The sequence below is a fragment of the Eretmochelys imbricata genome, chromosome 9, assembly GCF_965152235.1.
Source record: "Eretmochelys imbricata isolate rEreImb1 chromosome 9, rEreImb1.hap1, whole genome shotgun sequence".
NCBI classification, from domain to species: Eukaryota; Metazoa; Chordata; order Testudines; family Cheloniidae; genus Eretmochelys; species Eretmochelys imbricata.
This window is the reverse complement of record NC_135580.1, coordinates 38040661-38065964: the sequence shown is the minus strand read 5'-3', so window position 1 is coordinate 38065964 and position 25304 is coordinate 38040661. Positions and strand designations below refer to the sequence as shown.

General features: G+C 41.8%; 1 protein-coding gene across 1 annotated transcript in view; it reads right to left on the bottom strand.

Moving 5' to 3' along the window:
- The window catches only part of EPHA4 (EPH receptor A4), a 119384-nt gene that overhangs the window by 36708 nt on the left and 57372 nt on the right, over positions 1–25304 (bottom strand). The window contains exon 5 of the mRNA XM_077825787.1: positions 12563–12901. Within this exon, the coding sequence (XP_077681913.1) occupies positions 12563–12901 (339 nt within the window). The remainder of the gene's footprint in view (positions 1–12562; positions 12902–25304) is intronic.

Sequence of the window (25304 nt, the reverse complement as noted above, 5' to 3'; positions counted from 1 at the left end):
AAGTGCTTAAAAAATCAAGACGGCTGCCTTAACAGAATTGGTCAGGAAGGTGAGATAATTGCGAGGGATTTTTCCTTTCTGTTGGCGCTATTTAAAAGTCTAAATGATTTCAATGCTAAACTAACATCCTGTGAAGTCATGAAGACATGGGGGATTAAAACAGGAAACAGCAACTTTTCAAAAATTACTCTTAAAACTGGCTAGAGCTGACATTGAAGAGTTCAGAGCCCAAATGGTTGTGCAAACAAAATTCAGTGACAATAACGATCCTCAGTTTGGCCCAGCAGTCTCGTGGTTTGCCAACCACAGATCAGTTTGTATTCTGATCCTAGCCTTTTATTTCTTGGCCCAGCATGCTCGTCAGCTGAGGGAAGAGGCCTCGGAATGATTCCCTCTGGCTGTTGATCAGAAGAGGACTGATCATTTTTGCTGAACTCCTTAAGAGGCGAAGCAGATCTCTTCTTCTCAGAGTGAAGGCCCGAAGTATTATTTTGAGGCTCATAAGGCAGAATTAGGAGAAAATGAGAAGGGTGGGGGGGGAAATCGTCCCCCCGCCCCCATAAAAAACTATGATTCCAACATTGTTTCTTTTTCTAACAAATTGTGAACCACTTCTCATTTTTTAAGTCTCTACTTCTCTTACATCCCCTCCACCCCGTTTTTCAGCTCAGTTTTGTTACAGACGTTTCCACAAATGTGATCCTTATTTATGGCCAGAGGAAACTGGTGACATCTGAAAGTGAATACACAAATGAACAATTTACCACAGTAGGTAAAGATCATTCTGTATCTGACTCAAGACAATGCCTACCCTGCCGAGCCTCCACTGTTTGCGACATTTGCTATTCTTCAATTTCTAAAAACGATCTCCAGTTGAAAATAAATCACACATCTGCCAACGGCTCTGAAGCTGTCTCCCTTTGCGCCTGGTCCACTCTCTTCAAATCACTTCTCTTGCTGCTTTCTTCCCAGCGCTAGCGTAATTGCAGCCTTTTTAACTTTCAGCACATGCAGCAGCGATAGCAACAGGGTGCGGCATGCTCATGGAAATGCACTGCAGGGCCCAGCACATCATCTTCGATGTTCTATAGAAAACCCACAAAATCCTGCAGCACCCTACAAAATCCCACCAATCACCATGGCCTCAATTGTCCTTGGAGCTGAAAGAATATTTGTTAAGCCTGCAGCTACTTGCAAATTCAATTCACCTACAGTCTTATTTATGTGCATGCACCAAGTCTTGATAACTAGAAGGAAAGATGTGGCCCTTCAGTCCGTGTTCACTGTTATGCTAAGAAAGATAAATGGAGGCTGATTCAGAAGACAGATTTAAAGAATGTGGTATGTTATCTAGACAAACACAGTCTTCCCAGGGAGTCATTGTTCTGGGTTGTCTTCAGATCTTGCCTTTATTTGTTTGCTACAATGAATGGATGTTACACAAAACTTGCTTCATATACTAGACAACAGTTATGTACAACCCCTCTCTTTTGCACACTACCCAGCCAAATCTGCTTTACTGTGTTATTTATTAACATGTTCCTATAACAGGATACAATAGATTAAAAATAATAAAAAAGTTAATTTAAAACATTAAATGTTTTACCACTAATTTTCAGGAATCTTTGAAAGGATATTTATGTCCACTACATATTACAATTTAACTTTAGCACTTTTTCTGTCTGCAGTAATCCTTCATGGAAATGTCTTACAGAATTTAATACTGATTAAACCAATAGGGTTCTATCAAAATTAAACATGGTTTAATAGAAATTACTCTAAAACCTGTAGACTTTAATAGAAAATGATAGTCTTTTCTTCCTCTGTGTGTGTGTGTAAACTAGCCTATAGTCTTCAAAAGTAGGAATATAATGTTTAATTAAATTCTATAGGAGAGTTCAAAAAGCCTAGAGAATGGTTATAATTTTTTTCTGTTAAGTTCTATAGACTTTTTCATAAGGAATCTTTGAAACAAAAAATAGAGAGATACACTTTGGTTTCCTTTTCTTCTCGCTAGAATTATTAAAAGAGAAATGTCTAAAAAACACTATCAATTTTTGTTACCTAGAGATTACAAAATATTACTCTCAGAGACTCTGAATCAAAGTGCTCCAACAGTCAAGCAGGTTACTAAATCAGAGTTTTGAGATGCCAGCTCTTGAATTTAGTAATAAAGGCAGATTACGTTAATCTAAAGAGATGCCATGAAATCCTTCAAGTGTATGCAAAGAGCAGACACATATTTACATGATTTGTTTGGGGAGGAGGAACCCACTGGAGTCCTACCATAATAACAGAGGACTCTCTTCATCCCAGTTCACATGTGGGGCCAAATCAGAAGTGACAAATCTGAGTGAAAGAAATTTCACTGGAAAGCTCAGCATTATGATGTCCAGCAAAACATTACCACTTTGATTATAGAATCCAGTAGACATGCTACAGCTCTATTTGGCCCTCATGGCTCAATAAATCTCTCTGCAAAAAGAAAAAGAGAAACAGAAGACATCAAAGAATGAAATCCTTGGGAGTATTTTTCATGCATATGGATAGATCTGAGACACTTTTTTCAACAACAGCTACAAACTAACCATTAAATATATGAATGGAACAGGACTACCCTGACCACAGCCAGGTCAATTTACTAACCTGTTCCTTAAATCCGGAGTCATTGCAGAAACTCTGGAATTCAGAGACAGACTATGTTTATTTGTGCTACATTGCACGGCATTTTAATTAGTAACTATGCGGATTTAAAACCTCTGAATGGACACACAGGGGCAGTTGTGCAGACTAGCTTTTGTGTTTCCACTCTCTAAAAAAAATCCTGTTTGAGGACATCAGCAGGGGGTTAATGGAAGCTTTGATAAAAGTTCTCTGAATCCCTTTATTGTTGCTCAACTACAGACTGGATTCTGGTGTCTTTCTGGCTGCTCTCTGGTGTAGATAGTAATTAACTGAGTCAGTTGAGAAGACAGCTAGAAAAATAAGAAGCCCATCTGAACATTTGGTAGCCACAAACCATCTTGTATAAAGAACTGAAAACTCCTTGCAATGCTTTTGTGGAATCACTCGGATTAGAATACAAATGGAGAGAGTTGTAGAGTGAACAAACATTGCCAAGTGCAGCTAACTAATTCATAGTAAATAAAAGTCTGATAGAGTCTGATCTCAGTTTAGTTATTCTGAATTTGCTCTGGCATAACACAGATCAGAATGGGGTCTGAGGTATACATCTAGCTTAAGTTTAATAAATGTAAATAAAAATAAAGGTTGGTGCTGCTCAGTCTTGCAGATGAAACCATCTTTTCTGCTGAGGGCACTAAGAATCATCCATTTCCCATAGTGATCTTTTAAAAAATGTGACCAACTTTTATTTAAATGCTGTAATTACTTCTTGGCACTATCTGACATGCAAGTTGTCTAAGCTGTTCACTGAACCCTGAAGCTGGTTATTTACTAAGACTCTTTAGAAAGCTTTTCTTTCCCTCTTGACCGGGACTTATATTCCCCACCTTGAATACAAATTCATGGAAATGGGTGGTGCAGATGGCTTTGCCAGAAAGTAGGCAGTTGTTATTTTTATTATTTCTTTGTGTAAAACTGAAATTACCTTAAAATAAGAATTTAATCCCTCCCAACAATAGTTTTCCTGGTTTTGCTTTTAAGATGGTAGCACATAAGCTTAGACTTATAATTGCACCTTTCTTATACACCATCAGTAGAAGCAGCAATCTGTGTATAAACACAGTGAGTTGTTAACGAGAAAACTGCAGTTCCTTATTTCTACACACTCTTCTACACACATAATTAAAGGTGCCTGGGAATGAATTTTCAACTGGCCATCACTCTGTATCTGTATCACATGTAAGCATTTGAGACAGCCAAATGAAAAGTATTCCTTACCTAACCACTTATTTTTTCCTTCCATGTAATTTTTTCATTTATGTGTTGGGATTATTTCTTTGTGGATCTCTCCTGCACCAGTAATTTGAAAGTTCTGTGGTTTCCTCAAATCCATTACATGTGTTGCCTTAAAACTCTTTATGATAACGCAGTGCATTACAAGCCTTCAAACATGCAAAAGCAAAACTTTCCCAGAGAGACAATAGGGGGGGGGGGGGGGGAAATGGGGAGACTCTCAGTTCGTGTCAATTATCCATTAATTTCAATGAAGCTAGGACAATTTACACGCGCTGAGGGTCTACCTCAACATGTTCAATTAAAAATAAAAAAAGAGGTTGTTGCTTACGCCTAGTAGATGAATTGCAAGTGTTAAAAATTCACAGAAGTTTAGATTTAAAAAAAAATACATATAATGTACTTGAATCTCTACCAAATCCTGCTGCAAAGGATTCAGCATCTGCCACTCTCACCATGTCACCCCTTCTCCAAGTCTTCCCTTCACTAGCTTGGAATCTCCTTTCCAACAGAGTTCAGGAGTGATACTATGCTGAGGAGACTGCTCCACCTCCTTTAACATAAAATAAAACACCTCTCATTTCCAATCCCCTCTTTTCATGACTCTGGAATGGTACTTTGCCAGCTCTGCCACAACCCATAGCACAACAAGAGCACAACGGCCAGGGGGAAGCAAATGTCTCATGCACGGGGCCTCTGGCATGACCCAGATATTCTCCAACAGTCACTTTAACTCACTCTTTTGGGGAGCAGAGCCATCCTAAAGGGACCATATTGTCTCAGTGCAAAGCAGGGTCTATGTAAGAAGCTTCCTCCCCATTTTGTGTGGTCATGCAAAGGTCTCTGTTGCTGGCACAGTCCTTGTCAACGTAACATTACACTCTGATGTGCCCGAGAACAGCAGTTCCAAAACACAAGGAATCAAAGCAAGACACACAGGTAGGTGGTCAATCAAAACATGTAATAACCATGAGCCACTTGAGTCAGCAACAGCCTGAACAAAACATAACAACAGTCCAAATGGCAGGTCTGGAGCTACATGCCCTGAGTAACTGCACACACCCCAATGTTATGTACACGCATAAAGGAAGAGAAACTGGAACGCTGAGTTCAGCAAGCAGGAACCAGGAATCAAACCGGAACAAGGAGCAGGAAGCACTAAGCAGGAAGGTAACACACCCACACCCACACCAGTCACCCTAGTCTCCTACAGTAGAATGTTTGATCCTGATCCCTTTGGCCCATTGGGAGCACTAACTGAAAAGGGGTGGTGGAGAAAGGTGGGGTTGTGGTGGTAGGAAGATGGTAGGAGGTGGGGCCAGGCTGGTAAAAAAGGTCTAGCCATGGCAATCCACTCATTCATTGCCTCCAGGCTTGATTGTCATTCACAGCTCATTCACATCTTGAAAAACCTGGTACACAATGCAGTAGCCTGTCTACTTGCCAACCACAGCGCAGGGCAACTGCACCTGCATTCCCCCTCCATGGTCCACCAAGGGCGCCCACTCAAGGTTCCCAGCTCCTCATAGATCATTTCTAGTGTAGAGACCCCACCTGTCTCCCTCGTGACCAGGGATTTTCCAGGGTGCACAGTTCCCTGCCTACAAAAGTCACACTATCTTAACAGACTTGTGTGTGTGCTCTGCTCTCTCCTCAGAGGCTATGAACAGCTGTAATTGCCTGAAATTAGAACTTACCTCACAGCTCTTTATAAGCAAGCATATTAATTCTTAAAATGACAGCATTACAGAGAAAACACAGTAAAAAACAATAAACAGCATGCATGCTAGATGTTTACCAGAGGTCACCCATCAAGTCTTATGGAGACTGTGCATGTCAAGTCCTTCCAACCCCTCTGCAGGGATTTCCCCCGCCCCCGGACAGAAAGACTTGTCCATCTGCAGGATCAGAAAGAAGACCCTGAGTCAGTTTAAACTCAGGTTATTTATCTAAAAGTCCTTTCTTTGTCTGCTGGTCTCTGGAAAATCCAGTTTGAACTAGTACATGTAAGCATCTCCAGGTGGTGGTTACTTCTCTGGAGGTGCTACAATCTGGCTAATCACCCCCTGCTGTTCTTAGTTCCTGGAGGAATTGTGGTCATCCACACCACATCCCATGAATACATCATTCCACACACTGAGGAGCCCTACTCAGATCCTTGTCCTGATAGTCAAAGCTCTTCCCTCCCTACCTGTTCAACCACCGCTCCCTCAAGGGACCATGACCTTCCAGAAAAACTACATTCCACTAGAACGCTGAACTGCTGGCCAACAGGTAGAGGCTTGTGAGCCCAGAAGAGAGAACTTTCACAGGAGCTGGAGCTCACTCCTGCTACCTTGGCCCTCACCACTTTCAGCATGAAATGTAAAACTCCTTTCGTTGACTCAATTTCCTTTCAATAATATTTTCAACACACTCATGCCCGCATGCCTGCCACCACTCACTCCCCCACATAAACAGGCATGCCTTGGATCCAGCCCGCAGGATTGCCACCCCCATGGCGCAGCCACTCCCGGAAGCGGCCGGCACCATGTCCCTGTGGCCCCGGGGTTGGGGAGGTAGAAAGGGGGCAGAGGGCTGCATGCGCCGCCCTCACCTGTGGATTCCACACCTGAAGCTCCCATTCACCGGGAACGGGGAACCGATGGTCGGGAACAGGGAACCGCAGCCAGTGGAAGCTTCGGGTGTGGAACCCACAGGTGAGGGCAGCGTGCGGAGCCCTCGGCCCCTTTCCTCCTTCCCCAGGGGCCACAGGGACGTGGTGCCGGCTGCTTCCAGAAGCGGCGCGGGGCCAGGGCGGGCAGGGAGCCTGCCTCAGCAGCGTGGCACCGCTGCCACCCTGGAGCCACTCCAGGTAAGCGGTGCTGGAGCCCGCACCCCGCACCACCCCTGTGCCCCACACCCCAACCTCCTGCCCTGATCCCCCGGCCGCACCCCCACCCTCCTGCACCCAACCCCCTGCCCTGAGCCCCCTCATACATCCTGTACCCCTATTCCGCCCCAACTCCTTGCCCTGAGACCTTTCCTGCACACCGCACCCCCTCCCACTCCCGACACTCCCTCCCGCACCCCAACCCCCGGCCCCAGCCCTACATTCATGGCCCTGCATGCAACTTCCCCACCCAGATGTGGCCCTTGGGCCAAAAAGTTTGCCCACCCCTGAGTTAGATAGATAGATCTGAAGAATCAGTTGATTTTATTTTCATATGGACATGAACTTTATATGAACACTTACAGTTTGTGGCAAGCAGGGATGTGACTATACCCTGCACTACACTAACTGTCCGTGGGGACTCTGCTGCTGTGCACTGACTGTTTGCTTTGTAACAGGAGTAGATTAAAGTGCCCTTGGGCATGTTAATGCTCATCGGCAGGGTCCACATGGACAGTTAGTGCATGGCAGGATACTGCAGGGTATATTCACACCCAAGCTTCCTGGAAACTAAATGTTTGTGTAGACAAGCCCTGAGTGTGTCCATGTGCTTACAGGTGCATGTTGCTGCTGCTTCTTTTAATTCCTGCAAATTAACAAGCTCGTTATATATCTCTATATTTCAGTGTGGAGCAATTCTTTATGGCTGAGTTATGAATACCTAGGGAGAGGGAGGTATTCAAATGGAAACACTGACAGACTCTTAGTTTTAGTGGCATTGGTATTCAAATGGAAAACACTAACAAGCCCTTAGCTTAAGTGGCATTGGCAGGTTTTGCTCCAAGTATGGGAATCAAACTAAGGGCCATATCACGCTCTTGATCTCTGCACGCAACTTCTATTGTTGTCAATGTATGCAGTGTACACTGTCTGAGGGCACAATATATCCATGGATCCTTATTTGCTTTTGCACAGTCTAAATCAGACTGGCAGAACATAGGACCCTATATGCATTTTCTGTGCTGCGTGGTGCAATGTGTGTGGAATGCTAATCAATGTCTGAAAGGAAAGCCCGGCTTTGAAATAAGTTACTCCAAAAGACGGAATAAGAATTTGTTCCTCTATCATAAAAATCCTGTCGAGATGGTGAGTCATTTGGAAGCAAACAAACCACCCTGCTCTCTTTGATTTTGAAAAATTGTAGTTGTTTACATAAGACTCCTTCCAAAGGATCATTTAGATTTTTCTTTGTTATAGTAATTGTGCCTCAATAAGGAAATGGAGTGTGGGGGTAAAGAGTGTCAGCCTCTTCCTTCACCACATTGAGCTTGAATATCTAGAATGGATATGGACACCACAGTTTGATAAAATCATTACCACTGAAATGAGGCTCCAAAGAATACTCAGCTCATCTGGGTCCACGCTGCAGGGGAAGGTGTCCAGCCCAAGCACTGATGACTCTAAGGCCTTGATAGTTACTACATAAAATGGAAGGCAAATAATGGCAGGGTTCTGTATGATGCTGAGGGACCAGGGGAGCATATGAGGGGGGAAGGGAGGAGGTAGAAAGACTGGAGCATGATCTGCCACAGTTTTCATCCTCTGACATGAAGCATCTTTGAGACAGGCAAATAGACAGCTAGACAGACTGGGGGAAGGGAGGGGGGAAGGCAGAGAGGGACAGAAAGTCTGAGATATACATAAGATCCATTCTTGACTCTGATCACCAGCACTTTTTAAAACATCCACAGTCTGGTGTGATGAGGGAAAAGATCAGATCTGTTTATTTATACAGTATTTCTGTCCTAATTGGCATATCCTGTATCCATCTAGCTGCCGTGGTCCACCTAAGGAGAAACTGAGCCGAAGGTAACCTAACAAGGTAACAAATCAACAGGTGACCTGTTTATGTCTATTCATAAACATCAGCCATATAATTTCTTCGAGAAAAGGACTGAAAAGAGAGCTTTGCCCCTCATAAAATGAAACTGAAAAAGGAGGGAGGAAGGAAAGCAGCATAATGATCTTCTAGTTTAAATCTCATCTGAAGTTTGTTTCCTGTTGACCCTCCTTCCACATGAACTGCTTCACCATCAATCCAGAACACTGCCCTCACCGCGCTATGCGGCCATACACACAGATCAAGGACTATTCCCAGTGAACTGGGCTGTCAGGTTTGAGACCTAAATGGCTTAGGCTGTATTCTAATAAAAATATAAACTGTACTGTGCCCCCCTCCATGAAACAAAGGCTTCCTGCTTGTCATGAAAGGTCTCTTTATTGAGAGATTTACTTTTAATTTTGAACAGCTTCACAGCATTATCCTCTGGGAAAAAATAAGGCTCTGAGATTTGTGTGTCATTCAGTCAACCTCCTGGTAGAGCCTCTTTTGGCCCGGTATGAGAATGGTGTCCCTGCAGGTCTTCCACAGTACTTTCACTTGACTTTTAGATGATGAACTAATTGTGATTTTCTTTGGTCATGAACATAGACAGCAGGCCAAATTCGCCACGGGTGCTAGAAAACATTGATAGCAGTCATTTGTTGTGCTCGCTGCAATAATGACACTGCCAGTAGGTTTCAACAACATCCCTTTCATGTTTTGCTTCTTTAAAATATATCTATATTTCCAAGTTTAAGTGAGGGGAAGTGTCCTGTGTGTCAGTCTCCCAGGTACTAAAAAAAGTATCATTTTATAACCAACGTGAAGAAAGCTGAGCTGAATTCTATGGCCAAAATTCTTAAAATGTCACAAGTTTTATTTTTAACATTAAAGAGAGATTTTCAATTGGTTTGAGACCTGAAATTTAGTCTTAAAAGAAACAGGGTCTTTTAAGAAAGCAGGATCTAGCACTAGTACATTTTTCAATATATTTCTCTCCTCCCCTCCCCCTGCAAAAAAAGTCAATGACAAAAGTTGTGTTTATTTTCATATAAACATTTTCCTGCAGCACTGGAAATTGAGAAGGGCTGCTAACTGAAAAAAATATATATAGACAAAAGTGAATAGCCTAGTTCAGTGTCTCAGTTGAGTTGAGTAAAATGGCAAAAGCAAACAGAAAGCACCTGTGCCCTTCAACTGTACCTCTTCTGTAGCTGCAGTACCTATCTTCAAGCTCATATCACGTACAGTAATAAATATACTGATTTCCCAGTGCCTTCCATCTGCCCCCACATGCTCCCTCCTAAAGAGGCTCACACATAGAGATCATTTTTATATCAACATTTAAAAATCTACTCTGAGATTTCAGGAAATTGCACATTTTGTAGTTAGTAATGAAACATTTTCTGAGAATGGCATATCCGAATGCCCTTAGGAGGTACTTGCACACTTAACATGCAGCCCCCCAACCCCACTCCCCGGATTCTGCTCAGTCACTTAATATACTCAGTCCATATGCAGTCACAGAGTGTTTGCTTGAGTGAGGACCTCAGGATTTGATCCAAAAGGGCTGTTCACGTGAGTAAAGAGTCATATTCATAGAGTGCATCTATTTTTTCTTCTGTTAAGTGTGAGAATGTCTTAGGATACATAGCAAAAAATGTATAAGGTGTTTAAATTCTTTCAGTTTTAACAGCTAAAGGTGTTTAACAGGTGTTTTATTAGCCAAACAGCTTTTTTACTGTAGGGTCTTGAGTCTAATCTAATTTATACTAGTGTAAATCAGGAGTAACTCCAGTGAAATCAAGGCAGTTACACTGGTGTGAAAATGGTGTGAGAGCAAAAACATGCCCTGTGGATGGATATATATATGGTTATATATTTAACCACGGCAGTGTCTCTTTATAATGAAATATTACAACAGAAAATTGCTGCCATAGGAATTTTAGTGCACTCCAGACTCCCATTTACAATGATTACATGAATAACTATTTGTAAAACCCAAGAGCCCAACCTTGCAAACCTTTACTCAACCAAGCAGTTCCACTGAAGTCAAGGGACTGTTTGCATACGTAAGGATTAACTCCTGGGAGGAAAGGTTTGTAGATTTGGGCCACAAGTTCTTACTTTTCCACATGGCTATCCTAGGACGTTATATGCCCAATGTGATGTGAAGTGCAGAGGGGGCAGTCTGGCATCTTTGAGTTCCTTTTCATTCACACTAGCATAGTTTTCCCTGGCCTCCTGAAGCATTTGATAGACTAACAGCAGGAAATACTGGCAAAAATACATACCTCCTGATGTGAAGAACTGTTACCCGTGGATAATAAACAAAATCAATTCTGGTTTGCATATTCAATCAGATTCCGGTTTGAATATTAAATCATAAGATGGCAGAATTTTTCACACAGGAGATGGATCCCACTTAATTATTCATGCATACATGCATCCACTAACCCCCACACATGCCAAAAAAATCAAAAGCGGTTTCTTTGCTAAGCATTCAGTGCACAAAACACAAATCCGACTGCAGTCCTCAACCTTGGTGTTTCATATTCTGTATGTAACGCTCTCCCAAAGCTCGCTCCTAATATTCTCTCTGTGTTTTCTGTCAGTTCTTTTCTCTGTTAGTCCTGGCCAAATTAATAGTTTGCATTTTGAAATCACAATTTAAGGGAATATCATCAGTTAAAAGGTTCTACAAAAAAAAATACAGGACCAAATTTTCAAAGGAACCGCAATTCTAAAATTGTATTTGTAATTTTGCCTGCATAAGTAAGTATATTTCTAACTGGTTAGATATTTATACAACACTGTGTACACAAAATCATGATTCTGTACATAAATGGTAATTATGGACCCATTCCTAGAGGCTTTGCGTCCCTTTCACTTTAATGAGAGTTGACGCCATTTGGCACCTTGCTGGATCAGGTCATATATCTGAGGGTCTGGTAGCATGATGTCTAGAGATCTGAGTTGTACAAATGCAAGTGCATATGTAAATAATTTTGCACACACACTTCCAGAGTGGAGGCTGTATTTGAAACTTTGGCTGTGTCTGAATGAAAACAGTTTTCCTTAAATTAAAATTTAAGAACAGAATCTGAACTGAATACTGTCGTTCTCCTGCAGTACTGCAAAGTCAAGCAAATAGAACCAAAACCAAAAAGTGGAATGGAATATAGCCTAAACAGAGATGAAACTTACAAATCAAGTTTCACTGTCTTAGCAGGATGAGAAGCAAAAAAGCAAACAAAATAGCATAAATGGTGAAAGGTTCTTTTGATATTAAAAAACTACTTCGGTTTTGATAAACGGAAATGTTGTTAGTAACTTGGTTATGAAGATATTTAACAATGGGCCAAATTCTGCTTTCCATGTATAAAGGTGCATAGTGTAGGAGAAGCGTGCAAAGAGTTAATACCCCTGATCCTTGAATAGCCCATGTAAGTGCCAGGCAAAGCTTTGGGAAGTGCAGATTACTCCCCCTGTAACTCCCATCCTAATCACTTCCACCTTTAGGGTCTCTCCCACAGGATGCAGAGAGGCAGCAGGGCCATAGCTCCACCCCCTTAGCAATACCCAACAATGTGAGACTGTAGACAGACCAGTATCATGCACCAATAAAGTGCTGCACTGGGAGGGGGGCACGGCTGCTGCAGGGCTGTACCTAAAAGTCCTAATCAAACCCTTCTGTTTTTCTACCCACAGCTTACCTTTGAACATTAACATTACTCCATATAAATGATCCTGAAAATATGGATCCGGCTCAGCACTTTATATTTTGGGTTCTCTTCATTAATTTAATTACAAAGACATGAACTGAAGTCACGGCATTTGCAAAAAGCAGATGGGAGAGGAAGAGGAGGAGAGTGCATTTAGAGGCCTACCTGCTTGGTTAGTCGTCACAGTGACTGAGACAGCCTGGTCCTGGCTGGGGTTTTGCTTAGACACCCCATTCACTGCCCAGATTTCAAAGGTGTAGTTAGCGTGGGCCAGAAGGTCAGTAATAGAGACCCTGGTGGTTTTCAAGCTGTTCTGCTGGGGGCTGAAGTGCACACCACTGCCACATGACCGACAGCGGTTGAGGTCACCAGCCCCACATCTCTTGCATACCACGTTGTAGGAGATGTCGTCGCGGCCACCACTGTTCTGAGGGGCACTCCACTCCAAGTTCACTGATGTCTCATTGACATTGGAAATCAGGTTCAGGGGAGCAGACGGAGGGCCTAGAAAACAAAAATGCCTTTTCTTAAAAACATGTGAAAATATTCCTTCAGGGCATCTCAAAACTCTGTCTCCAGGAGGGGCTGAGTGCCCCAGCTCCCACTGCAGTCAATGATAGTGGAGACTGTGCAGTAGATCTCACTTTATTGGTCCCTTGATGAAGACGAAAAATTAACTCGTTACTAAATAATAACCATACCCTCTGAGGAGCACAAAGCATTTTTTAGACATTAACCAAAGTTAACTCTTGATATTTTATCATAAGTTTTATCACAGATTTTACAATATTATGGATTTTTTTAAGTCTTTTGTGATCTCCTGATGGCAGCATCAAACTCACAAACTTTTGTGTTTATTCAACATCACCAGAGTTCCCCATTATGTATAATGGGAATAATGCCTCAGGCAGTCCTCGGTCAAGATGGCCACCACCTCCTTATATCTTTCACTCGTGGAAAGACGGCTGCCACCTCCCACTGTTACCAATTAGACTGAAGCCACTCTGAGACCCCTGCCTAGTAGCCAATGGGCAGGCCTGCATTTTTATTTATGTATTTAAGGCAGGTGTCTTCCTGTACAGGCTCAAAAGTAACAGAAACATCCAAAAAGTAAGTTTTAAATCATATATGATTTTAAAGCTGACCTCATAATTTTTTGAGTTCAGACTCATAATTTTAGAAAACTTAGATTTGGCAAGAATAACTCAGAACACCCTGTGAGGTAGGTAAAGGATTTTATACCGTAAGGAACACTTTACCAACCAGTGAAATGCAGCCACTTCTGGGGGGTGGAACACAGTAGCTACTTAACAATGCACATCGAAATTACAGAAACAACTGAGAACAGGAAATAAGGAAGAATACTGTCTCTGATGCAAATGTAACTGGAGGGAGAATAAGGTAGACAGAAAGTAAGAAAGAGAGTTGGTACTTGACTAGGATATTGAAGGCCCTTCTCTGAAGGACATGATCACGTGCTTAACAGTCTCAGATTTACATTTTATGACCCCCAAAAGATATTGGGGAGGAACCCTTTTCTAGAAGATCCCAATTTAAAATAGGACTTTTAGAGCTAGTCAAAAAATGGGAAAAAAATTGACAACTTTTCCTGAAAATTCTCTCTCTCAAACTATGTTAGTTCATCAACATTTAGAAATTCAAAAAAATTTCAAAAAGAAAAGGAGTACTTGTGGCACCTTAGAGACCGACAAATTTATTTGAGCATAAGCTTTTGTGAGCTACAGCTCCCTTCATCGGATGCATCTCTACAGGGAAACGGAGGGAGGCAGGAGAAAAAAACACAAAAATTCCATTCACATTTTTCATGGTTTTTAAAAATTCATCAATTGTTTTAGAAAAAACAATTGTTTTTGAAAAAATTGAAAAATTTCAGCCAATCTTGTGATGTGTATAAAATAAAGTAATCATAATTTGACAGGTGGCAAAGAGACAGAAACACCCATCAGACAATGGCCGCAAACTGAATGAACAGAGCTGAAGTAGTATTACATTATTGACACTGCAAAGCAACTCAATTGTAGCAGAAGGTAACAGTGAAGGGATGACACAGTTTAAAGGATGGTAAAGGGACGGATTTGATCTGCTTGCCCAGACTCAACAGGGATAAGAAGGTCTCAGCTTTGGAGCAGACTGTTGGGGCAGTATCCTCCTTTAAGGAAGGGGAGATTGTGAGGGTCATGTCATATCCTCGGTCCACACTTGAAACATTTCATGAAGCCAGTATGAGTTGTACAAACAGAAAGGGGCCATCCAGTCCTGGGTCTTTAGCATGTGAGGAAAAAGGAAAAAGATCGTAGATACAGAAACTAAATCGATCTATTTATCTATCTATGGTACCGAGGTACTCCATCCCCCTAGTATCTGAGCACCTCACACAGTAATAATTACAGAGCAACCCCTTGGATCCAATCCAGCTTGTGAAACATTGCTTCTCTCTCAGAGACAAACCTTCTACTTCTGGGCCTGAAAGGCAATGGAATTGGTGGGGTCCAATAAGTAAAGCGGTCAGGCCACAGGAAGCCTCTGCAAGGGGTAGTCTGCACTCTTTGTTCACCACAGAGCAGTGCTCCATGCAGGTTTTTATTTATAATTTCTTATTTGTACTATGGTAGCACCTAGAGGCCCCAGCTGAGATCAGGACCTCAGCACTTTAAGATCTGAATTGTACATATACACAGTAAGTGATAGCTCCTGTCATGACAAAAGGTAGAAAAAAGGAATAAGTATTATCTCCGTTTTATAGTGAGGAAACTGAGGCATAACCAATCAAGTGAGGTGCCCTAGGTCACACAGGAAGTGTTCTGCAGAGTCAGAGACAGATTGATCCCAGACATCCTGGGTTCCAGTCCAATGCCTTAACCACAAAGCCATCCTTCCTCTCTCTAAAAGTTGATGTAAAACTCCTTGAAGGGGGATGTTTCAGAATCAAGCAAGGAAAAAAGCATATCCAGTGGGTATACAAGTATTCAGATCCACTGGTCAGAATAGCCCCTGAATGTACTAAGGGTGAGGACAGTGGTCCAGGACACCATTGTAGCCATGAGTTGCAGTAACAGCCACAGAACTACTGGTTGGGCACTGAACTATGGGAAAATGGAGGATTCCCATTCACCCTCCAGAATCACAAAACTCCTTTACACAAAGCCCATTTGCTCAAGCTACCCACACAGGGTGACAGCATTTGTCCCTCAGTATTTCTGTCTTGTGGGAAATTTTGCCGTACTACCTTCCAGCAGTTTCATCACGACAAGAGAATTAACGTTAAAATGTCTTTTGGAAAGTAAATAAAAAAGCATACAGAAACAAACAGCAGAAGTACATCCCAATAAACCGAGGGCAATCAGATCCCACTCTTGCCTGCTAAGGGAGCTGAACGCCCATGAAGATCAACGCATCCCAAAAAATGCTCAGCACCTCACAGGACTAAGCCGTGGACAAACACAGCTCCTGGCTTTGCGGAAATGCCGAAGTGTTTTAAAGTGAGATGTTTTCTACAGACTTGCCACGACACTTACTATAACCCCACCACCTTCAATAGCATCTACCCCATCTTGTTTGCATGTCTGGAGAGCCATGAGAAGGGCTGCCATTAAGGCGAGTCTGATTAGTGCTTTGCTGCTTAAAACAGGACCAGCTTATAAAATCCTTACTCTCAACAAGTAGTACCTTACTCTGCAAAAAGTCCCACTGACTTCAATGGGGGGCATTCATGAAGTAAGATACTGAATATGAGCAAGGTTTGTATAGTCTGGCCTATAATATACTTCAAATATCCTAAACAGCTGCCTCTGGCTCAGATACTGCAGCAACTTTTGGGTTAAACCTAGAGTTACTCTGAAGTCCATTAAGGCCTTAAGACGCTTTTCCAAGGCTCTGTGTCCAGTTTCACGTGGGAAAATGTGCCACAATGAATCAAGCTCCTCAGAAGCAAAAAGTCAGTAATTAGTATGTGGGACAGGGCACGGCAGTGTCTAAACAGAGAAGCAATGAAGCGGAAAACTAGGGAAGCAGATGCTTGCAGGTTGCAGAGATGAGCACACCACCTCCAGCATGAAAAGGAAGATGCAGGGGAGTTACCCAGTGATGGTTTGACATTAAAGGGAGGGGAAAGGCAATTTCCTTTCCTCCTGAAGCATATTTGCTAATGAAGCTATAAGAATTAGGAGTGGGCAGAGTTTTCAGATTGACAAGCTTAGTTTCAGTCTCTTTTATAAAACACAGGGCATTTTTCCTATCTCATCTGCGATCAGCACATCCTTTGTTTCGGACATGCCTAGAGCTTTCTGTGCCAGGTCAGAAGAAAATACCCTTAAAATGACACAAGGGAAAATCCTTTCATGGACACAGAGGGCCCTAAATAGAGTGAAGCCAGTGTTTTTCCACTGCAAAGCAAGTGGAGGGAGCAAACATGCTACTGGGATCACACAGGGAAACGGCACCTTCTGCAGGCCAGAGAGCTGCATTCATAGGGGTTCCCCTTTTGGGCCCTCATGGAGGAAGGTTTGGATATGGGATAGGAGGGGTTAGGGTGATGGCTCTCTGTCGTGTTGCCAATTCTTGAGATTTTATCATGTCTAGTCATTTATGGTGCTTTTCTAATAGCCGCAGGTGCAGGAAGCATAATAATGCATGTTCCACAGACAAAGAGGGAAGGGAAGTTTTGAATTTTACTACTTCTTGGACCCCATAAATTCCACATCACAACAGCCACTCTACATCAGTCTAACCCATGAGGTAACTTGAAGCAAACAGGGGACCTTGAGCGTAGCAGGAGAGGTACATTTCATCGCACTGCATTGTGTCTATCAATTTTCCAGAAAAGCACTACAAAGCTCTCTGTTTAGAAAGAGTTTTTGTTTAATACAGAAATGATATTTGTCAGATGACTAATGTTGTCCCTAATCTTGAACCACACAACCAGAAGAGATGCCATTGTGTGCACGTGCCAAAATTGTTCTGTCAGAAAAAAGTGTTGCTCTGTGAGTGTGCTAAACCATTGCAAAAGGCAAGTGGTGCAAAGAACAGTCCATGCAATTGGATCAATGCTCCTGCCACGGCTTCCTCACACAGGGATTGATTATGCCCAGTCCTTCATGCATGCACAAGCCTGGCACAGTCCTGGCACCCAAATGTACCAGGACTGTGCAAATCTAGCACTACTGCTGGTACAGGACTCCCCAAAAGGAGTAAAGAACGGGCCACGACCCCATTACAGGACAGCAGAACAGAACCTGTGTGCCTGGAGGAAAGTGAATACTACACTTTGTCAAAGGGTGGCGCCATGACTGCAATCTTGGAAGCATTATGCTGCCCTGAGGTGTTCCCACCAGGGCAGTGCCTCTTAGTACTACCCACTACCATGATCTGTGACATACAGGCACAGTCTGGCACTTCACACAGACATACCTTCAGAGTTCCAACCTACCCTGTCTCTGTGCTGCTGTAAATCCTCCCTGACCTACATGGCCCTTAAAAGCCTTGAGAAATAATCAGCAAGGGTGCATTAGGGTTAGAAATTTGAATACATTGTTTTAGGTGATTGCATGTGAGTTCTTGCTATGACTAAGGTTTTAATAGCAGGGATTTTACATATTGCATTTTTATTAGTGTTCTGCCCAACAAGGTGTTTCTCTGAAAACCTCCCTGGGTGTGTGCAGACAGTAAATTCAATTATACCTTTCCACGACTGGACCCAGATAGACTTGTTTGGCATAGGAAATACTGTTTTCACTAGACCAGATAATTTAGTCCAGCAACAATACTTGGTTAGAAGGTTTGGATTAAAGGACAGCAAAAGAAAAGAAAGAAAGGATTCCAGCAAAGCAGCTCCTGAGCCACACTGTCGTTCTGCGTAGTGAGAAATTTATAGCATGGGTCTCAAGCCATCAAAGCTTCCTCAGCCTGACAAGATGTCAGCATTCCATCCTGAAACAAACAACATTCTGAAATTCTGGATGGTCTTTTAATGCGGATGGTACGTGCGGGGGTGTTTCATCCAGTGATGACATACACCTTTTTTACCAAGACTCTTGAAGGGCTTTCTCTTACACAAAAGCTATGGAGAGGGTTTATTTTTCCCCTTTTTCTTTGGATTTACGTGGACAAAGCGTTTAAGATAAAGTGTTTTCTTTTTAATGAACCTGAATAGTCATTATAGGGTATTTTAGTAATGCTTTTTGTATTAGATAAAAAAAAAAAATCAATTCTAGGATCCAGCATGGGTTTAACATCCAGGGGAAATACGCCTCTTAATGCTTTTAAAGTGAATTTAGTGCTTGTGAGAGGTGCTAGATTGATAGCACTGACAACTAATGTCTATTTAGCCACAGAAGAGTAGCTGTGCAAGCTTGCCCCAACTGCCCTGCTGTAGTGACTCAGCCCTGTTACTAGAGGGATCAGCACAAGAAGCTGCAGGGCGTGCCTTTCTCTCTACCAATTCAGTCCTTGGCCTCTCTGCGGAGGGTGTCTATAAGGGTACCTGTGTTGGTGGGTTTTGTGATTGTGACACATTCCCATCAGGGACTACAGTGATACCACAAGCAATCAGATGGTAACAATTTCTGTTTACTACCAACCAGGGCTAAGATTTTGTTTATTATCTTGAAAGAGTGCATGTGCGTGGGTGCAGTTCTATTAAAAAAGCAAACAGAAACCCACGCTCTCCACAGACCTGTTAATGGAGGTTTTCCAAATATACACCACACAAGGCCAGGCTTTATCTTAAACACCTGCGCAGTCACTGACATTAGTGTCTTTAAAACAAGGCACTCTTTCTCTTAGTCACTTTTAAAAGAGGTGGGGATTCCTAACTGGACTACTAAATTAGACAAGAGATTTTCCATTGACTTCAGTGGATTGTGGATCAGGCCCTAACAGAAGCTCGTCTTTCCAGTTTGACTCTTATCACGCGATACCGTGTGAAATGAAAACCAATTATTGCTGTGCAGAGCCTAAAACCCCAAAAGGCTGTATCCTAAAAGGTGCTGAGTGCCTCCTATGCAGAGAGCCTTCTGGGAGGTCAGCAGGCACTGAGAGCACTCAGGCTCAGATTTTTTAAAGGTATTAGGTGCTGCTCCGCTCATTGTAGCATCTAACTGGTTGAGCATGTTCAGTGGGACTCAGTTTCTAAATCCTTCTGAAAATGAGCCTTGGGTGTTGCAGTGCTCAGTGCTGCAATGCTTAAATACCTTTAAAAAGCTGGGCCTAAGTACCTATTATGTTCCTGAGTACCAGGCCTTCACTCATTGGAATTCAAATCCATTCATTCACTGTGTATATGTGTGTGTAAAAGAACATTTCTCCATCATGATACCCGTGCAGAATGTGCAATGGATGATTATTACTTTTGAATGGGTTCTCATCCAGCATTCAGTCTACTTCTAATTTGTAGCATGAACCCCAAAGGAAGCTGTAACTCACTGGCAATTCCCACCAAACATTAGGAAACCTCACACATGCAAAAAGGACTTTTATCTTCTTTAACGATCCCTGTGCTATCCTTGGGGGGTGGGTGGGGGGAATCATCTATGAGTCCTGGTACCGGCAAGACAGACCTTAGCTTGATAAGGATTGTTGTGATCCTACCACAAAATAAGATGTCAAGATGCCCCGCTGTGGTTTAAAGCAAGCCTAATCTTCATCTTTAAACCAAGAAAGTTTTATTGAACACGGTTAAATTAATCAAAATGTAAATTATGGACCTGATCCAGAGCTTATGAAGGCAATGGAAAGACTGACTGGCTTCCGTGGGCTTTGGCTCAGGCTCTACAGAATGAATTTATGGGCCTGATCCAGCAAGATGCTGGCTGTCCTCAACTCCAATGCCTCAGGAGTAAGCCCTATGTGAAGGAGAGCCTAGCGCACTGCATAGCAGAGTCATACAACAGAAAAGACCAGCCAAGACTCACTGTAATCTAAAAGGTACCTGGTATGAATAGGACTGATTCGAATCAGCAATTTGACTTTGAGTAAACTATAGGAAAGCCCTGAAGTTTTTGATAAGATACAGGAACAACTTTGCAGTATAAGCATCTGGGAGTAAATGTCCAGATGTCAGCTCCTCTAATGGCAAGAAAACCTAACTGGATACATATTATTCATTGTACAATAAGTCATAAAAAATCAAATACATCTTCTATTGTATGAGGTTTGGAAGCCAGACACTGCATACGATATAGCAAGAATAAAAAGGACTATATAAAGAGATGCAAAGAGGAGAAAGATTCATATCTAGAACAGCTCCCAGAACCCAGCGTCTTTTAACCATAATAGTATTTTTTTTAATCCATCACAAGTCTAAAATTGAACTCCCTAGAGACAAAGGTCAAGCACGAATGCAGATTGCAGTGTTTCCAACTGGGTGCACAGAAAAAAACCCTCAAATAAATAATGAGATAAATTCCTTTAAACTCCTGTTGCTGCCTCACTGAAACACTGGGGAAACTGGTGCAAGGACAAGAGTTCAAGAAGAAGCACCTTGGTTCTCCTCTTTCTATTTTATAAAGCTTCATTAATCATGTACAACTTTGGAGCTGTCAATAATGCTTCAGTGTCTGGGCTGTGAAGCCCTTCAGATAAGCCTTTGTTGTTAATCTCTCTCAATCTGAAAGACAGGTTATAACACAGAGTAAACACTTGGGATGTGTAAGTTTTGACTCTGAAATAAAGCCCATGCCTTCCCCTGACAGTTGTATATGTTGCTACCACTAATTGCTTTCTTTCAGCAGTTGTGGACAGCTCTCTGGTTGCTGCAGGCTAGTTTACATAAGGGCTGCCATTTACGGCAATGGTTGCTTCTTAACTGCATGGACATTCCTGGTCATTTATCATTATAGGCTATGTGTTTTTACAACTGTGAGGGCTAAAGTTAACAGTCCACTAAATGTAACAACGACTTGAGATATCAATCATCAGCTACTTTCCTTTCTTTTTGGGCACAGATTAATATTAGTTCAGGTTTTTAATAGATTCACCAGGATATCTGATTGATACACAAGGGCCGGATTCCAAAGTTTTTACTCAGGCAAGACTCCCTTTGATGTCAGTGGGAGTTTTGCCTGACTAGGACCTTTGGAACTGGGCCCATGATAGAAATGTACATTTTCCTGGCATGCATTATTTCCCATTGACATGCCAAAAGACCTCTTCCCCTTTGGTTACTGGATATGTAAGACTTGGTTTCTTTGATTTAAAGAACAATGCAATTGATATCTCCACTTCTCTGAAGCTAAGCTAGTTACTGCAGAGCTCTAATTATTAATGTTCCATTGGAGGTCTGAGACACACATGTCACCTTTGTGTGGGCTCTCTGAATTCCCCCACCAATAGCTACTCTAGTAACAACTATTGACCTTCCTAAACCAGCATGTGTGGCAACTCATGCTCTCAAACAGCCTAAAGAAGCACGACCACATCTTCTCTAACTAGCTTAACTGCAGATAAGAGCAACTATCCATCCAATTGCTTTTTAGATTAAAAGCAATGAAACCCATTACAGACGGCAAAAGGTTCTCTGGATATTGGATAGGAAAAAGTCCAGTCTGGAAAAATAGGTCATAACACTGCAACAAACTGCTGAATTCTTTACTTTGGCAAAACTTGATTTACTTCAATGGGAATTTTGCCTGAGTATGGACTTCAGTACTGCGCCAAATCAGAGTCCCAAATTAATCTAGTAAATGTCTGTACTAATTTAAAGATATGGAGAAAGAGAGGCAGAAGCTGGCTAATATCTCAAGGGAATCTTGCCTTTAATGAACTGTTGATTTTAGCCTTAATTGTAATTAATACACAGCCTTGTACAACTCCCCTGGCTCCCCATTCACATCAAGATCTGGTCCAAAAAATGCCCTCTCTGTTTTTAAAATGTTCTATAGACTTGTTTCAGAGAGTCGACCCCCTCTCTTGTCCCATACCCTCCTCCCACTTAGCCTCTCCTCAGTCCCTTCATCCAATCACAGTGTTTGTGGAGAGAGAGCCTTCTCCTCTGAAATTCCTGTCATCCAAAATCCCTTCCAATATAGCTGCAGCTAACTGATGACATATTTCTAAATCTCTTCTAAAAACAAAATAAAAAAAATCCCCCAAACTACTCTTCCCTATTGCCTCTGCTAAACACAATTCTTTCTCCTGCCACTGTTATTTTTGTATAAGTTTGCAACTGTAATATTTTACCCTAAAAAGTTTTTCAAGGTAACAGTTGGTATGAAGGAAGTGCTACACAATACGGTTATGGGTTATTGTTCCTTAAAAGATGAGGCAGCATTTCATATAATTAAATCTGTCTTAAAGGAATAATAAAATCAGTTGTTTAATTATGGTCTTCTAATAAGGTGAGGCAGAATTATTACATTGGGAAACACAGTCTCTTATGACAGGAGGGTGCCAAATAAGGGTGGTCTCTTGTATAGGTTTCAATGTCGTTTACACTGGTCCTCACTTGCTCTCTCATAGCATATGGTACAACTTCTCATTGAAGACCTCAGACTGCATTTCTAGAAAAAGTGTGGGGAAAACCCTGGGAAGAAAATATGAAGAAGTCCATGCTAAAGCTGCCTGAAACACACTACCGCTTCCATGGCCACATGTTTTCCCCTACTATCTGGTTCTTCTGCACCAGCAGTTGACCTCAAATTATATACAATTAGAACAGGTGACATCAGAATTTGTCTGGATGTGCAGTGAAGGGCTAAGTTTAAGAAAAAATGTATGTGTGTGTTCTTTATGCAAAAATGTAAGCAACTGTAGTAAATATACTAAATACATGCTCAGATGACCAGCTCTATGTGCAATTAGTCGTTCGCATGCAGAGTTATTGTGAATGTATTTGCAAATAGGTATGTAACTGCACCCACATTTTTGAAAATGTAGGCCAATGTTTATCTTTGTGATATTTTAAGTGTAACAGAGGATAGAATCAAGGACATATATGAAAAAGTAACATTTGCAAGATTAAAGTGTTTAGACCTTACAGACCTTTTTTTAAACCTTGACCTTGGAAACAAGTAAGGACAGTGTTATTTTAATTTACATTCAAATTTTAACAACACAGTCACACAGCACTAGTGGAATCCACATTGAGTTTCCACTGTTCATCATTTCATTATGGTTCATTATGTTGATAACTGTCAGAAAGCATTAGAAGCAGGGGGCTTGAGTAATAGGACTGAAATGGTAATTTAAAAACAATATACTTTCTGGAGGAAATACAGAAGTGCACTAAATTCAATTAGAAGAGGTGAATGTAAAGACAAACTAAGTGGTGTTTGCTGTTTGAAGTAAGGCTCTTTTGATTTCTTGATAACCTAAACTAGAGAGAGTCTTTTTAAAGCAGGCACTTTCATCACACATCTTGCTAAATTTGTTCTCATTAACTCTAAGCTCCTTTGGTATAAACTGTCTTAAAAAGCAGCTGTTTTAGGAATATTTTAGGCCATGCCAAACTATCAATCAATCAGACCTTGTTTGGGTGGCACAACAGTCTAAATTATTCAGGGTCATTTACTTAGACAGATCTCAAGCTGGACAGTCTATGCTAATCATCTCTCTTATGTAAAATCCTCCCAATCACAAACCATTAATAATCTTGATCAAACAGGCAATATAAACAACACAAAAGTGCCTCATACCAGCTTATAATGTGTGCGCTGTTTGCTAAAAAACAGTGAAAGAGACACACAGGGTAAGCAAGAGCAACTCTCATTGACTTGAGTGGGAATTACACCTGTCTATGCCAGAGTGGAATTTAGCAAGGGGAAAAAATGTCTACAATCGGCATCCTCACAGATTAGAAAGAGAAATTCAGGAATGAAGAGCATGACTGTTAAATTGGTGGCTTTCTACCTTTCATAGCTTTGTTTATTGTGGAGACCATTAATACCCTATTTAAGTGCTAACCTTATGATAGACCCATCTTCTCAACAAGTACTGAAGTATAAGGAAGGTCTGAAGAGTTGCATTAATATAACTTTTGTCATGCTTCCAGAGGGGAAAAATGACTGTTTTCCATAGTTTCTGCTCAAGTGTACTATAGGTCAATCATACCATTTCCTTGCCCTAGCACACAGCTGACAAGCCCTGTGCGCTTTAGAATTGCAAGTCTGAATTCCTGACTTAGCCGATGAGGCGGATCCAAAGTAAGAAGGAGAATTTTGTCTGAGAAAGGAGGAAGTGGTTCTTTTCCTTGGCAATGACACAACATCAGTGATTATCCCATGGAGGGGAGACTGAAGTGAAAGTTCCCTTCTGTCCCATAAGTAAACGTATGTCTTCCTGTCTTTGTGCATCGAAGTCTGCCCTATTCACATGTCCCAGCTACAACCTGTGGCTCAAATTCTGCTGTCATTCATACCCATGCAACCCTACCTGGCCATATTCTGCTCTCAATATTGTAGGTGTAAGTCAGGAGTAACTACTGGTATCAGTGGCGCTATACTTGATTTCTACCAGTGTAACTAAGAGTTGAATTTGGGTCATTTACTTAAAGGGGGCATGAGCAAGAGTTAAAAAGTGGTTTGTATAACTTAACACAGGACAAATCCAGAGAACATGTAAAATATTCCTCATCAAATCTTTGATGCAGAGGGGGTAGTGTCAGAATATTCCGAGCTCTGGGGAACATGATCGGCCCAGCATATCAGAAACTAGGGGCAATTTTCGTAAACATGAGAATTGTGTAAAAGGGAAGGGAGGAAGATTTCTAATTCCCTCTCATCCATAAGCACAATCAGGTTAATGGAAAGCTGTAAGAGTCTTCCTCCCCAAGCCTGCAAAGGGTAAGATACAAATGACAAGAGAGCAGCCGATATATTACTAAAAGAAATCGATACCAAAGGGTCAAGGATCTACAGAAAAGAGTCCTGAGAAGACTGAAGTTCTTCATCTTAAA